General features: G+C 39.6%; 1 protein-coding gene across 2 annotated transcripts in view; it reads left to right on the top strand.

Annotated features, from left to right (window-relative positions):
- The first annotated feature begins 306 nt into the window (after nt 1-306).
- LOC113119748 (heterogeneous nuclear ribonucleoprotein R-like) overlaps nt 307-13,208 on the top strand; it is a 20,912-nt gene continuing 8,010 nt past the window's right edge. Inside the window, exons 1-6 of one of the 2 annotated variants that reach the window (XM_026289389.1) lie at nt 307-435; nt 3,558-3,715; nt 3,834-3,952; nt 4,743-4,850; nt 5,013-5,126; nt 5,219-5,395. In XM_026289389.1, the coding sequence (XP_026145174.1) occupies nt 3,562-3,715; nt 3,834-3,952; nt 4,743-4,850; nt 5,013-5,126; nt 5,219-5,395 (672 nt within the window). In that variant the 5' untranslated portion in view covers nt 307-435; nt 3,558-3,561. Of the gene's footprint in view, nt 436-3,310; nt 3,330-3,557; nt 3,716-3,833; nt 3,953-4,742; nt 4,851-5,012; nt 5,127-5,218; nt 5,396-13,208 lie in introns of those variants that run through there. The other variant, XM_026289390.1, reaches the window with a different exon arrangement.

Genomic DNA, 13,208 nt, shown 5'->3' with positions numbered 1-13,208 from the left:
TTTTTCAGACATTTTATTTTATTACACTTTTTGCACATTTATGATATTTCATAAGGCGAACCTGTTAACATACAAAGAAGAGCAAGATTAGAAATATAACAATAAGACGCGAATCAGGACAGCATTAAAAGGAGCAAACATTTTACGTTGTTAAAAGTATTTAAAACTTTCAATGTCACATTATCATGAATAAATAAAGTAGTCAATTGAAAATTATTATTTACATAAACCCATCATTTTCACTTTAATCAGCGGACACAGTAGCGGTCGTGCACGCGGATGCCCCGCCCCGCCCTGTGCGTGCGCGCGCGCTCAGGCGTGGCGTGCGCCGTGACGCAGCCGGTCCGCTGCGCGAGGAAGTGGCGCTGTTGTTTGAGTGACGGGACCGTGTTTCTGTGTCTCGTGGCTCGATCTGAGGAGGTTTACTGTGTCTCGGTGAGTTCTGCCGCTCATGCAGCGTTCCGCAGCGCTCTCTCTATTCCCGCGCTTCAGAACCGCGCAGAGAGAGCGCGGCACGCTGCTTTTGGCGGGTTTGTCTGTTTGAACTGTGTCTGTCTGCAGCTGTAGGCCGCGCGGCGCGGGAATCTCCATCTCCCGGTTTAGCGCGTTATAACGTTTTAATTCCGCGAGCGGCGGAGTGTGTGGCGGGTAACGGGTGTCACGTGTGGGCTACGGATCGATAACGACCCGTTACAGGCGCTAATACACACACAGACACGCACGTTAGCATCGCTGCTGCTAGCCTCATGCTCGAGGGGGGCGGATCTCCGACACGAGCGCGCGAATGTGTGTGTGTGTGTGTGTGATTAGTGAGGGAGTGTTTGTGTGTACGCTGTTTATCAGTGTGCTTGAGTGTGTGGTGTGTATGTGAATGTTTGTGCACGTGGTTTATGTGTGTGTGTGTGAGTGATGAGAGAGAGAGTGTGTGTGTGGACGCCGTTTATCAGTGTGCTTGAGTGAGTGATGAGAGTGTGGTGTGTGTGTCAGAATGTTCGTGCACGTGCTTTATCAGTATGTGTGTGTGTGTTTGTTATGTTTCTGTCTGGCAGTATCTGAACTTGATTCAGTGGATAGTAATCACAATAGTTTATTGATCAGTAACGTTATGTATTTCATCGCTTCAGTGTCTGACTTGTGTTTCAAGGCTGTCAAAATGACTGAAAAACTACATTTGAATTTTCTACTTGAATATTATCCAAATGTAAATTATGTTCGAGTTCAGAAGGAATCATTTCAGTTTGGGGGAAAGCTTCTCTCCTGAGGACGAGAAGCACATCGAGCAACATATTGCTAACTCAGTTTCTTCAAAGAGTAATACAATTACACAAATATCTTTAACAAATGAAAATACAATAATACAAACCATATATAATTAATAAAGCTGTTTAAACAATTAGAAGAAACACAGCAGCATGTACGTGTAGTTTAATACAAAGCACTGAAACCAATCACAGACATCTAATAACATCAGTGGGACGAGGGAAAACCAGCAGGAAGACTTGAGACGTGTCTTTTAAAAGCGATCTGTCTAAACCGCGCTGACAGATGTCCCTCTGGAACATGTGATGAATATATCTCGTGTGTGAAGAGCTTGGTTTCAGTTGTGATGTGAAGCTGTTCTCACACTGATCTGCAGTTTACTGAGCTAGCATCGCAGCGCTGCATCAGTATAGTTATTAGTTATACTTAAATGCTAATTTTGCTCTGTTTTTGCAGTATTTGGCAGGACATATGCTGAAAACACTTCTGTTTTCTAAATAATCAAGAAATGTTAAAAACCATTTTATCATACTAGAGTAGATGGTTATGTTATTCTATATTAATCTTCCTGTGTATAACTATATTTTTGTGAAAAATACTGGTTACAGCACCTGACCATGTTGCTTCGTGGAATTTCATTTTTTCTTTTTTTTTTTTGAGTTTAATGGATTTTTATTTATAAAATTGTATTCATTTTATTTAAATGTATATTTAAGTTTACATTTATGTTCCAACAAACTTGAAAAATTATGCTTGATAAATGCTCAGACTTTTGTGTTAATGACATGTATGTGTGTGTGTGTGTATATATATATATATATATATATATATATATATATATATATATTTTTTTTTTTTTTTTTTTTTACCGGTTTTATATATTTAATAGTTGGTCAGTTTATGGATTTGTTTGGTTAACTTTGGATAATTTTTTTATTTTAATACCGTGCAGTGCACAAAATTAAGATTCGAGAGATGGTTCAATTGTTGTGCATCCACTTATTATTAGTCGTGGCCGAGTGGTTAGAGAGTTTGACTCCCACTGCTCTGTGTGTGTGTGTGTGTGTGTGTGTGTTTGTGTGTGTGTGTGTGTGTGTTCACTGCTCTGTGTGTGTGCACTTTGGATGGGTTAAATGCAGAGCACAGATTCTGAGTATGGGTCACCATACTTGGCTGAATGTCACGTCACTTTCTTTCTCTTTTTTTCATTAGTGTGACATTTTTAGTATGCAAATGAAGGGTAAAACTTCAAGATATCGGCCCTAAAAATGGTCAGCACATATCGGCCATCGGCTGACCCTGACCTCTAAACATCAGCATCGGCTATAGAGTTGGTCATTCTCTAATTAGTATATCATCAAAAAGTTTATTTATTTTAGGGCCGGGCGATATATCTAATGATATGATCATGCAAATCTAATCATCAAATCTGGTTCCGTGATTATCGCTAAATCGCCATCACCTGCTTTTAAATGGAGTGGCATTTAATAGACAGAGCCATAGATCACTGACAAGCTTCACAATATCACATTCATCATTGAAGGCGATTCATCTGGGAATCCAAAGGAAATGCTAAATGTACTTTCATCAGAGAACATAACTGTGCACCACTCAGCATCAGTCAGTCCTTTCTGAAGCGAGACGCTTCTGACACTGTCTGTTGTTCAAGAGTGTCTTGACACAAGGAATGTGAAGCTGAAACCCATGTCTTGCAGACGTCTGTGTGTAGTGATTCTTGAAGCACTGACTCCAGCTGCAGTCCACTCTTTGTGAATCTCCCCCACATTTCTGAATGGGTTTTGTTTCACAATCCTCTCCAGGGTGCAGTTATCTCTATTGCTTGTACACTTGTTTCTACCACATCTTTTCCTTCCCTTCACCTCTCTATTAATGTGCTTGGACACAGAGCTCTGTGAACAGCCAGCCTCTTTTGCAATGACCTTTTGTGTCTTGTCCTCCTTGTGCAAGGTGTCACTGGTCATCTTTTGGACAACTGTCAGGTCAGCAGTCTTCCCCATGATTGTGTGTCCTACAGAACTAGACTGAGAGAACATTTAAAGGCTTTGCAGGTGTTTTGAGTTAATTATCTGATCAGTTTTAATCATCAAAATGAAAAGAAATAAACATTTGACATATATCAGTCTGTGTGTAATGAATGAATATAATATACAAGTTTCACTTTTTGAATGTAATCCGTGAAATCAAGGTTCTGTAATTTATTAGTCAGTATGTTATTCAGCATGTATGTGTATGCCATGCCTCGTCTTATTCTGTTTCTCTCTCTGTCTGTGTCTCAGAGTAATGGCTGCTGAGGTGAATGGCAGCTCCGGTCTGGTTAAAGAAGAAGAGGAGCCCATGGATGTGACGGTCACACACTCAGAGAACTACCAGGCGCTGCTGGACGCTGGTCTGCCACAGAAGGTGTCCGAGAGCCTGGACAACATCTTCCAGACAGGTGAGAGACCATTAGACCACTCTCAGGAGGAGGTGTTTGAACACTGGACGATCTGGAGCGTCACCTCTGCTTCGGTCGAGTCCTGACGCTGTGTGTGTGTGTGTGTGTGTGTGTTCAGGGCTGGTGGCGTACGTGGATCTGGACGAGCGGGCGCTGGACGCGCTGCGGGAGTTTAACGAGGAGGGAGCACTGTCAGTGCTGCAGCAGTTCAAGGAGTCCGACCTCTCACACGTGCAGGTGACACACTCACTATACACACACACACACACACACACACACACACAGATGCTCACTCACTCACACGCTATACACACTATACACACACACACACAGATGCTCACTCACTCACACAGACACACACACACATCATCATCATTCATAAGCAATAACAAACACTGAATGTAGGCCCCATGAAGTGTGTGTTTTATTATTTCCTAATTCTGTGAAACATCTCTAATTATTTGAATGCATAAAAACTACTTAATTTACTTAAGTACTTAATACTACTTAAGTGATTCTAACAATAACCTCATGATTTCTTCTCCCTCAGAAATTATTATGTATATTTACTCTCTTCTGGTTATCAGAGAAAATAATCCAACTTTATTGTTTGGCAGGCAACAGGGATTTACTATAAAAATTAAAACATGGAAGAAATGTTTTGTTTCTTAATGATTATTTCTTAAGAATACTAAACCGTAGTAGTCTAATATATCACAGGCACAATGTCTTCAAGTTAAATCAAAGTTTTATTTTGAGGGTTGCACAGTAAATGATGGCAAACAGTGCGTTCAACAGATAAACAGTTAATCATGTGAATACTTGACTATCTTTTCTTTTCCTTGCTGTTTACAGATATGTAACACTCAATTTTTACTAAATATTTGGTGTAAGAAGTATTTGTCAAGCCTTCCTTTTTGGATATTTGATCAGACTGGATTTAACCGGACTGATGAAGTTCTGTGTTCCCCTCGTGTGTTGTACATGACCTGTCGGATGTCACTTCCTGTGCTCTGATTGGTTGCAGAATAAGAGCGCCTTCCTGTGCGGCGTGATGAAGACGTACAGACAGAGAGAAAAGCAGGGAAATAAAGTGCAGGAGTCTACGAAAGGCCCAGACGAGGTCAAGATAAAGGTACAGTCCTCATCTGTTCTCCAGCTTCTTCAGTCTGTGGTCCACGATGAACTATCTCTGTGAGGTCAGCTCAGTGATGTACAGTCACACACCAGCTGACCTGATCGCCTCTGTGTGTGGATGAACCCATATCAGACTGAACTGAGATTGACTGTGTCTCAGGCTCTGCTGGAGAGGACGGGATACACTCTAGACGTCACCACAGGACAGAGGAAGTACGGCGGCCCTCCTCCAGAGGAAGTGTTCACCGGCCCCCAGCCCGGCATCGGCACCGAGGTCAACACTGAGTCCTGCGGTTCTGTGAGCGCCAGCGCTGAGCGACCGAGCTGACCTCACCTGTGTGTGTGTGTGTGTGTGTGTGTGTGCAGGTGTTCGTGGGGAAGATCCCGAGGGACCTGTACGAGGACGAGCTGGTTCCTCTGTTTGAGAAGGCCGGCTCTATCTGGGATCTGAGGCTGATGATGGATCCTCTGACCGGTCAGAACCGCGGCTACGCCTTCATCACCTTCTGCAGCAAAGACGCCGCGCAGGAGGCGGTTAAACTGGTGAGTGTGTGTGTGTGTGTGTGTGTGTGTGTGTGAGAGAGAGATAGAGAGAGAGAGTGTGTGTGTGAGAGAGTGTGAGAGAGAGACAGAGAGAGAGAGTGTGTGAGAGAGAGAGAGAGAGAGAGTGTGTGTGTGAGAGAGTGTGTGTGTGTGTGTGTGTGAGTGAGAGAGTGTGTGAGAGAATTGAATTTTAACACACCTTTATTACAACTACCCTAAACTAATACAATCAGTTCCTACCTACAGGAGTACAAAATACATACAGATTCAAATATATCAAATATACAAAAAAAATCCATAAAAAAACTCATTCCAAAATACATGCAAACTGTAAACTCTCATTAATTATTTCACACAGAGCCCCCTTATAACACCAAATCAATTCAAAAGACATAAGATCCCCCATAGCATTATAATACCGAAAATCTATTAAAATTCTGGATTTTACTAGGTTAAGAAACACAATTTGCAAATTAACACTTGAGTTACGTTCAATTCTTATTTTTCTAGTGTCATATATTGCCTTCTTCGCTTGACCCAATAAAAAGTTCAGTAATTGACAACAAACTCGGCGTCTCCGGATGTATTTAAATCCACAAATAAACATTTCCATAGAAAAAATCTCGTCAAAGCGACCAAATAAATTCTCTAAAACCTGAAACAATGGTACAAGCCTGATACAATGCACAAAAGCATGAAAAATGTTCTCCTTTTGAAAACAAAAAGGGCATTCATCGCTAGTATCATGGTTTATAACTGAAAGAAAAGCGTTCACAGCAATCGCTCCATGAAGGATCCTCCATTGTAAGTCACCCACTTTTTTTGACACAGGTGATTTATATAATGCTCTCCATTCTGGCTTGACATCCTCCCCTAGATGGAGCGCAGAACGCCAAGGCGTATCAATTCTCTTATGCAAAAACTTCTTATTCAGAGTTTTGACACAGTTTTTGTAGTACATTTTTCCAGACACTGGATTAGGACCATTTAACATCATCAAACTGGGTTTTAAGAAAACACCTTCACATTCTTCAAAATCAGTCAACAGATACAAATCAGGAAAAGGGTCATTACAATCTGGAGTAACTGACCCTTCAGAATAATCTTCCAACAGTTTAACTTCTTCCGACGTAAGTGCTAACTTCCATTTTTCAAGTAATTTGGCTGTTATGCGTTTCGATTTTAACCCCTTTACGTGCAAACATCGCCGACGGCCCCAGTTTATTATTGTTTCACTTTCACAGCACATTTAACATCACTGTCTTACTTCATCTGGACAAACTGTGCATCAATTGAAAGTTTAAAGACTCTAGTTTCGATATTTGACCAATATTTTGATAAAATATTGTTGCAGTGACAGATATTTAGTGATTTATGTCAGAAGTGCAAAATAATAAATCCGTATTATGCCATATTTTGAATAGAAATTCACCACTCACTCATACTCAGTCACGTCAGCAACGGTTTATTTGTGTTCACATAGACTCACTGAACAGCGTCAATAAGGATTTACAGACCAAAGATGCATATCTGCGGAGATATATGGATATATTTACAGATGTTTACTTCATATTTCTTCAGACAGAATCGTCATTTCTATTCATTTTCCACGGATTTACGCGATCAGATGATAAACAGCCTCTCCCAGCGATCTGTGTGTGCGTGCAGTAGTCACAGCTCGTGCTGTGTGTGACTCAGACTCCGATTGGGCCTTCTCAATGTCAATCTAAGAGTGTAATATCTGGACACCGCCCCATCGTGTCACATGCTTCCTGCACACTTCCTGGTAGTTATCTGGCCAAAACAACACTGAAACACCTCTGTACACACGACATATCCGAATAATAAACCCGCGATTACGATAGTAAAGCTTGGTATGAGAATTTATTGAGATCTGGGGCGTTTTTATTAAAAAAAATCGAAAATGTACATCGGAAATGCTAACTTGTGCAGCGATGAAAAAGGCTACAAATAACATATTTTTACAACAGTAAACGACCAAATTCCACCCCTGATCGCTAAAGGAAGTTATTATAAACACTCGATCGGGGTTTAAAGTGAGTTTTGAGTAAAAGTGTACTAATAATTTCATAAATTGTCTGATGTAGCTTGATGCTAACGTTAGCTCCGATGCTACTAATAGCAGGTGCTTTTCTTCTTCATAATGCATTTTTGTCACAATAATTCACGTAAGGTCATAGGAAAATGTTTTGTTGTATTTTTATAGTAAGACTTTTGATAAATAAGGGCTAAATGCAAAGAGAGACTCAAGTGAGATCGCTGCTTTGTTGCTTTGTAAAGCCTGAAAAACCACAATCAAGGATAATAAAGGTGGAATAAAAACAAAAGAATAATGATAAAAGAATAATGCGGATAATGTGTCATACCCGGCGGAGGTGTGAAAGACTCGTTTGGTGAGAACAATACAATCATGAAACGGGCAGTTTTCACAGCCAAACACACATATAAAACACACATCAGTGTTTACATGTGAGATCTTACAGAGATGACAAGGGCCATAAATCAATCTGATTAGCCTTCTCTAAAAACACACATGACATGGCCTTAGAAAATATTTCATAAAATCCACAGTTTTACAGATTCGATTATGATTTTTTTTACGACGTTTTGGAAGACTTGTGGCCTTAGCTACACTGTGTTTTCAAACTCATTTCCTACATCAACAATTTTTTAAATACATTTAAAACATATGTTTTTAATATTTTTATTTTTGTTTTTATGTTTGAGCTTATATATCTCTATTATCATAACAGTCTGAGTGATTCTGATTCCTGAACAGTAAACTTTAAAGTGTCAGCTTTGTGAACAAAGGTTGATTATGTATCTAGTGAGAAAGAATCATGAGCAGAAACCTTTTTATTTTGGGTATGTAATTTCGGTCTCCATGCCAAAAAAGGGGGGTTACTAGTAAGGGGTTAACCCCAAATGTCTGACGACTGCATCAACATTTTCAAAGTCCAGTCCAGCCAGTTTAAATAAATGTCCAACTGTTAAAACTCCAGCATTAAGAAGAATATCACAAATTCCAGGGAGTATTTTTTCATCTGATATGTCCAAGCGCGATCCATAAACCAGAGGTTCTTGTAGCAGCCAATGAAGAGAAGTCACAGAGCTGGGTCTCTGCACCTTGAACAAAGTCCAAACTTTAAATAGGTTCCGATAAAAAATTGGCAACTTAGACAAGTCCATCTTATGCGGATTTAACCAGAACAAAGATCTCTCAAAGTTTAGACCTCTGAAATCTCGCAAAATAACACAAGCAGCTTGTTTCCAGTTTGAGTCCACTGGTCCAGTCAACAACCTTTGAGCAAACTGAAGTCTAAAGGCTGCTATTCTGCTTTGTATGTGCATTAAACCATGTCCTCCTTCTTCTTTGGGTAAATATAGAACGGATTTCGGCACCCAATGCATCCTATCCCAAAAAAAATCAACTAAAATAGATTGTAATCTTGGCAGTAAATCTCGTGGAGGATCCACACAATTAAAACGATGCCATAGAGCAGATGCAATTAAATTGTTTATGATCAATACTCGACCTTTATATGACGTTTTAGGGAGCAAAAATTTCCATTTATTAAGGCGACCTTTAAACTTCTCCACAATCCCTTCAAAATTCTTTTTCATAAACATTTCATCCCCTAAAAACACTCCCAAATATTGTAAACCTTCCTTGGTCCAGGATAAACCTTCTGGAAGTTTTGGTTCCATATTGACCCAGCTTCCAACCAATATTGCTTTACTCTTGGACCAATTTACTTTGGTAGCAGAAATGTTTTGAAACTTTTTCAGGATCTCCAACAGCACATTTACATCTCTCTGTCCATTAACTAAAATAGCAACGTCATCAGCATATGCTGATAACTTAAAATCATTTTTACAACATGGGACATGTACTCCAGACACTTGTGCTCTTAATTTATTTAAGAGGGGCTCTATAGCCAAAGTATACAGCATTCCAGACAAAGCACAGCCTTGCCTGATACCTCTCAACACTTTAAAAGGGGCACACAAATTTCCATTAATTTTTAAAATACTTTCAACATCATTGTACAACACTTTTATCAAAGAAATAAAATCATTACTAAAACCAAAAGCTGTTAAAACATTCCATAAGTACAAGTGTTCCACTCTGTCAAATGCTTTTTCTTGGTCGATGGACACAAGGCCAAAGTTAAGTTTTAGGTTTTTACCTATATCTAAAATATCCCTAATAAAGGAAATATTTTGAAAAATTTGTCTCCCTGGAACACAGTACGTCTGATCAGGATGAATAATTTGACTTATAACTTCACTTAATCTACTAGCCAAAACTTTGGAAAGTAATTTATAATCTGTACATAACAAGCTCACAGGTCTCCAATTTTTTATCTCATTTAGATCACCTTTCTTTGGCAATAATGTGAGAATACTTCTTCTACAACTTAAAGGTAGTTGTCCATTGACCAAACTATCATTTATTACGTGCAATAAATCTGGGCTTACCTCTGTCCAAAACGCCTTATAGAATTCTACTGGTAGCCCATCTATTCCAGGTACTTTACCACCTTCCATACTTTGAAGCGCCTTTTCTAGTTCCTCTAAAGTGACAGCTTTACTAAGTTCAACATTTACTTCTTCAGATACTTGAGGCAGATTTTCAAAAAAATTCTCATCCTGCATTTCATCAAGTATTAAGTCACTCTCATATAATTTTCCATAAAAACTAACTGCCCGGTTTCTGATTTCAATAGGATCTGACAACACATCTCCGGTGTCGGAACGTAAAGTATGTATAAGCCTTTTTTGCCCATTTTTCTTTTCTAAATTGAAGAAGAACTTAGAAGGTGCATCCATCAACTCAATATTCTGAAATCTTGACCTGACGAGAGCTCCTTGTGCAGTTACATCTAACAAGTCATTTAAAACATTCTTTTTCTCTTTAAAACTCTTGATAGCGGTCAACTCTCCAGTGACGTCAGCAAGTTCTTGTAACTCTTTTAGTTCTTTTTCTAACATTTCAATTGCACCTTTTCTTTCATGTGTGGCATTAAAGGTGTAATGCTGGCATAACTGTCTCACTTGGGTTTTTGCAAAATCCCACCACTGCTGTACAGATTGAAAGGAAGGTTTTTTTGATCTGAAATCAATCCAGAAATCTTTAAAAATACCTTTAAAAAAAAGATCACATAACAGATTTTTATTCAAGTGCCAATAAGCACTTTTTGGCTTAATAGACCCCACTGTCACATCACATTTTACTAGACTATGGTCAGAAAAACCAATTGGGATAATAGAACATCCCCTAAAAAGATTAAGTTGGTGTTTATATCCATAGAATCTATCCAACCTCGCTAGAGATACCAGATTATCTCGAACATGTGTCCAAGTATACTGCTTTTGGGTAGAATGAAAATTTTTCCACACATCAACAATCTCATTAGACTTCATCAATTCAATGAGTCTCTTTCGTGATGGCATATGAGGCTCTACATGATTTCTATCTGTGAAGTTTTCCGTGCAATTAAAATCCCCCCCCAAAATTAAAACATCCTCTGTGTTACAATTAGCTAATACATGACTCAAAGTGTCTAAAAAACACATTCTTTCAATTGCTCTGGTAGGAACATACACAGAAATAAATACAAAAAAACAATTCTCAAACTGGGCTCTGACTTTTAGCAGTCTACCCTTTAAAACCTCTTCTACTTGATATGAACAAGGAATAAAACTATTTGAAAATAAAATAGCAACCCCTCCACTGGTAGAACTCAAATGACTTAAAATAGTCAATCCATCAAACTCTCTTGCCCAATCACTCTCATTTATCTCATCACTATGAGTCTCTTGAGCAAATAAAACATGCACTTTTTTCTGTCTAATTGTTTCAAAAAGATGAAATCGCTTTTTCCCTTCTCTTGCCCCATTCATATTCAGAGAAGCAATACATATTTCTCCCATAAATGAGGAAAGAAAAAAACTAATTAGACTAAAACACAAAGCCCCATAAATGTACTTTTCATTTTTCATTACAACTATTGGACTCTGGTTGGGCATTAAGCTTGGCAAGTATTTTCTTCAGACGATATATTTCTTGGTTGTTAAAACAACCTTCACTCCTATATATTTTTGCTTTTTCAATGAACTGCAACACATCTGGAAAATGCTCTTCAATACGAACTTTTCTCGCATTCTTAGTTGCTTTCAAAAAAGATTTAATGTCATCTGAACTATAACTTTTATTGGAAAAGCCACTTAGCGGAACACTGCACTCCACACTACATTCCGAGAAATCACTTTCACTTTCTGTGTCCGTTTGACTTACATCGCAAACTAACCCTTTTTTCGCTTGCTGATCAGAAGGACGCTGTTCTAGCCTTCGCTTCAGTGGCGTTTTAAAAGCACAATCGTCTAACTCGGTCTCCGTCACACTTTCAAGAATAACAGGAGGTTTGTCTACGGTGTCCACAACACAGCCTCTATTCTCCACCTCCTTATCTTCACCCACAGTAACCATCATCCCATCATCTTCCTCAGAACTAACTGCCCGCTCCTCGTCCACTGTTACTGTGACAGCCGCTGCCACCGCTGTCTGCACTGAACTCGGTCCAGGCACCTCAGCATCCGCGACTAACACAGCGGCATTCCGATTTACATTTTCATTTACCATGTTCCCGTCCTTTAAAACATGTGAAGGTCTCTCATTTGACTTATCCTGTCTACCTGGACACGCACGGACCATATGCCCAAAAATGCCGCAATTAAAACACTTCATGTTATTTGTAGTGGCAAAAATGACGTAATTAAATTCCTCATGTCGAAAACTTAAGGACAAATCCAGTTCATCAATATTATCTTGCAGGATCATATAAACATAACGTCTAAATGACACTACATGTTTCAAAAGAGGAGACTTGGTGCCAATCGGAATCATCTTTATAGGTGAAACTGTTTTGCCATAACGAGCAAGTAATCCAATCAACACTTCATTTGGAATAAATGGGGGCACATTTGATAACGTCACCTTTTTAGAAGGTGTAGACAAGGGAAGCACTGGTATAAAAATACCATTAATTACTATACCGTTTTCTACTAACTGATTGGCTAAATCCACTGTTTTCATAAATACAACAACAGCGCTGTTCATACGGGAGGCTGATACAATATTCTCGTGTCCGACCGCTTCACCCACCGCTAAACTGCATTCCTCCACACCAGCGACTGAGTCTATCTTTACACCATGACGCCTTGTCAGAGAATTAAAACTCCCGCTGCTGCCTGGGGTGGCCATGCTCCCAGCACGTGGAAGCCGACACCCCGTCTGACACAACACTCACTTCCCTCCTTCACAAATTAATTATACAAAATAGAAACGAATAAACAACTAACCAAAATCAAACAACAGAAAAAACAGTAAGAAAAAGATAGAGAAGTATAGACCACTCGTACCTCACACAGCAGCAAAACGCTCGCTCACAATCGCTCCGCCCACTCAACCGGCACATGCGCACAGAGAGAGAGAGAGAGAGAGTGTGTGTGTGTGTGAGTGTGTTAGAGAGTGTGTGTGTGTGAGAGAGAGAGTGTGTGTTAGAGAGTGTGTGTGTGTGTGTGTGAGAGAGAGAGAGTGTGTGTGTGTGTGAGAGAGAGTGTGTGTGTGAGTGAGAGAGAGTCTGTGAGAGAGAGAGAGATAGAGAGAGAGAGTGTGTGTGTGAGAGAGTGTGTGTGTGTGAGAGAGAGAGTGTGTGAGAGAGAGTGAGAGAGTGTGTGTGTGTGTGTGACAGTGTGTTAGAGAGAGTGTGTGTGTGTGAGAGAGAGT

Source organism: Carassius auratus, chromosome 19 (genome assembly GCF_003368295.1).
Source record: "Carassius auratus strain Wakin chromosome 19, ASM336829v1, whole genome shotgun sequence".
Lineage (NCBI taxonomy): Eukaryota > Metazoa > Chordata > Actinopteri > Cypriniformes > Cyprinidae > Carassius > Carassius auratus.
Note: the sequence above shows the minus strand (reverse complement) of the source record. Positions and strands in the feature narration are given on the sequence as shown.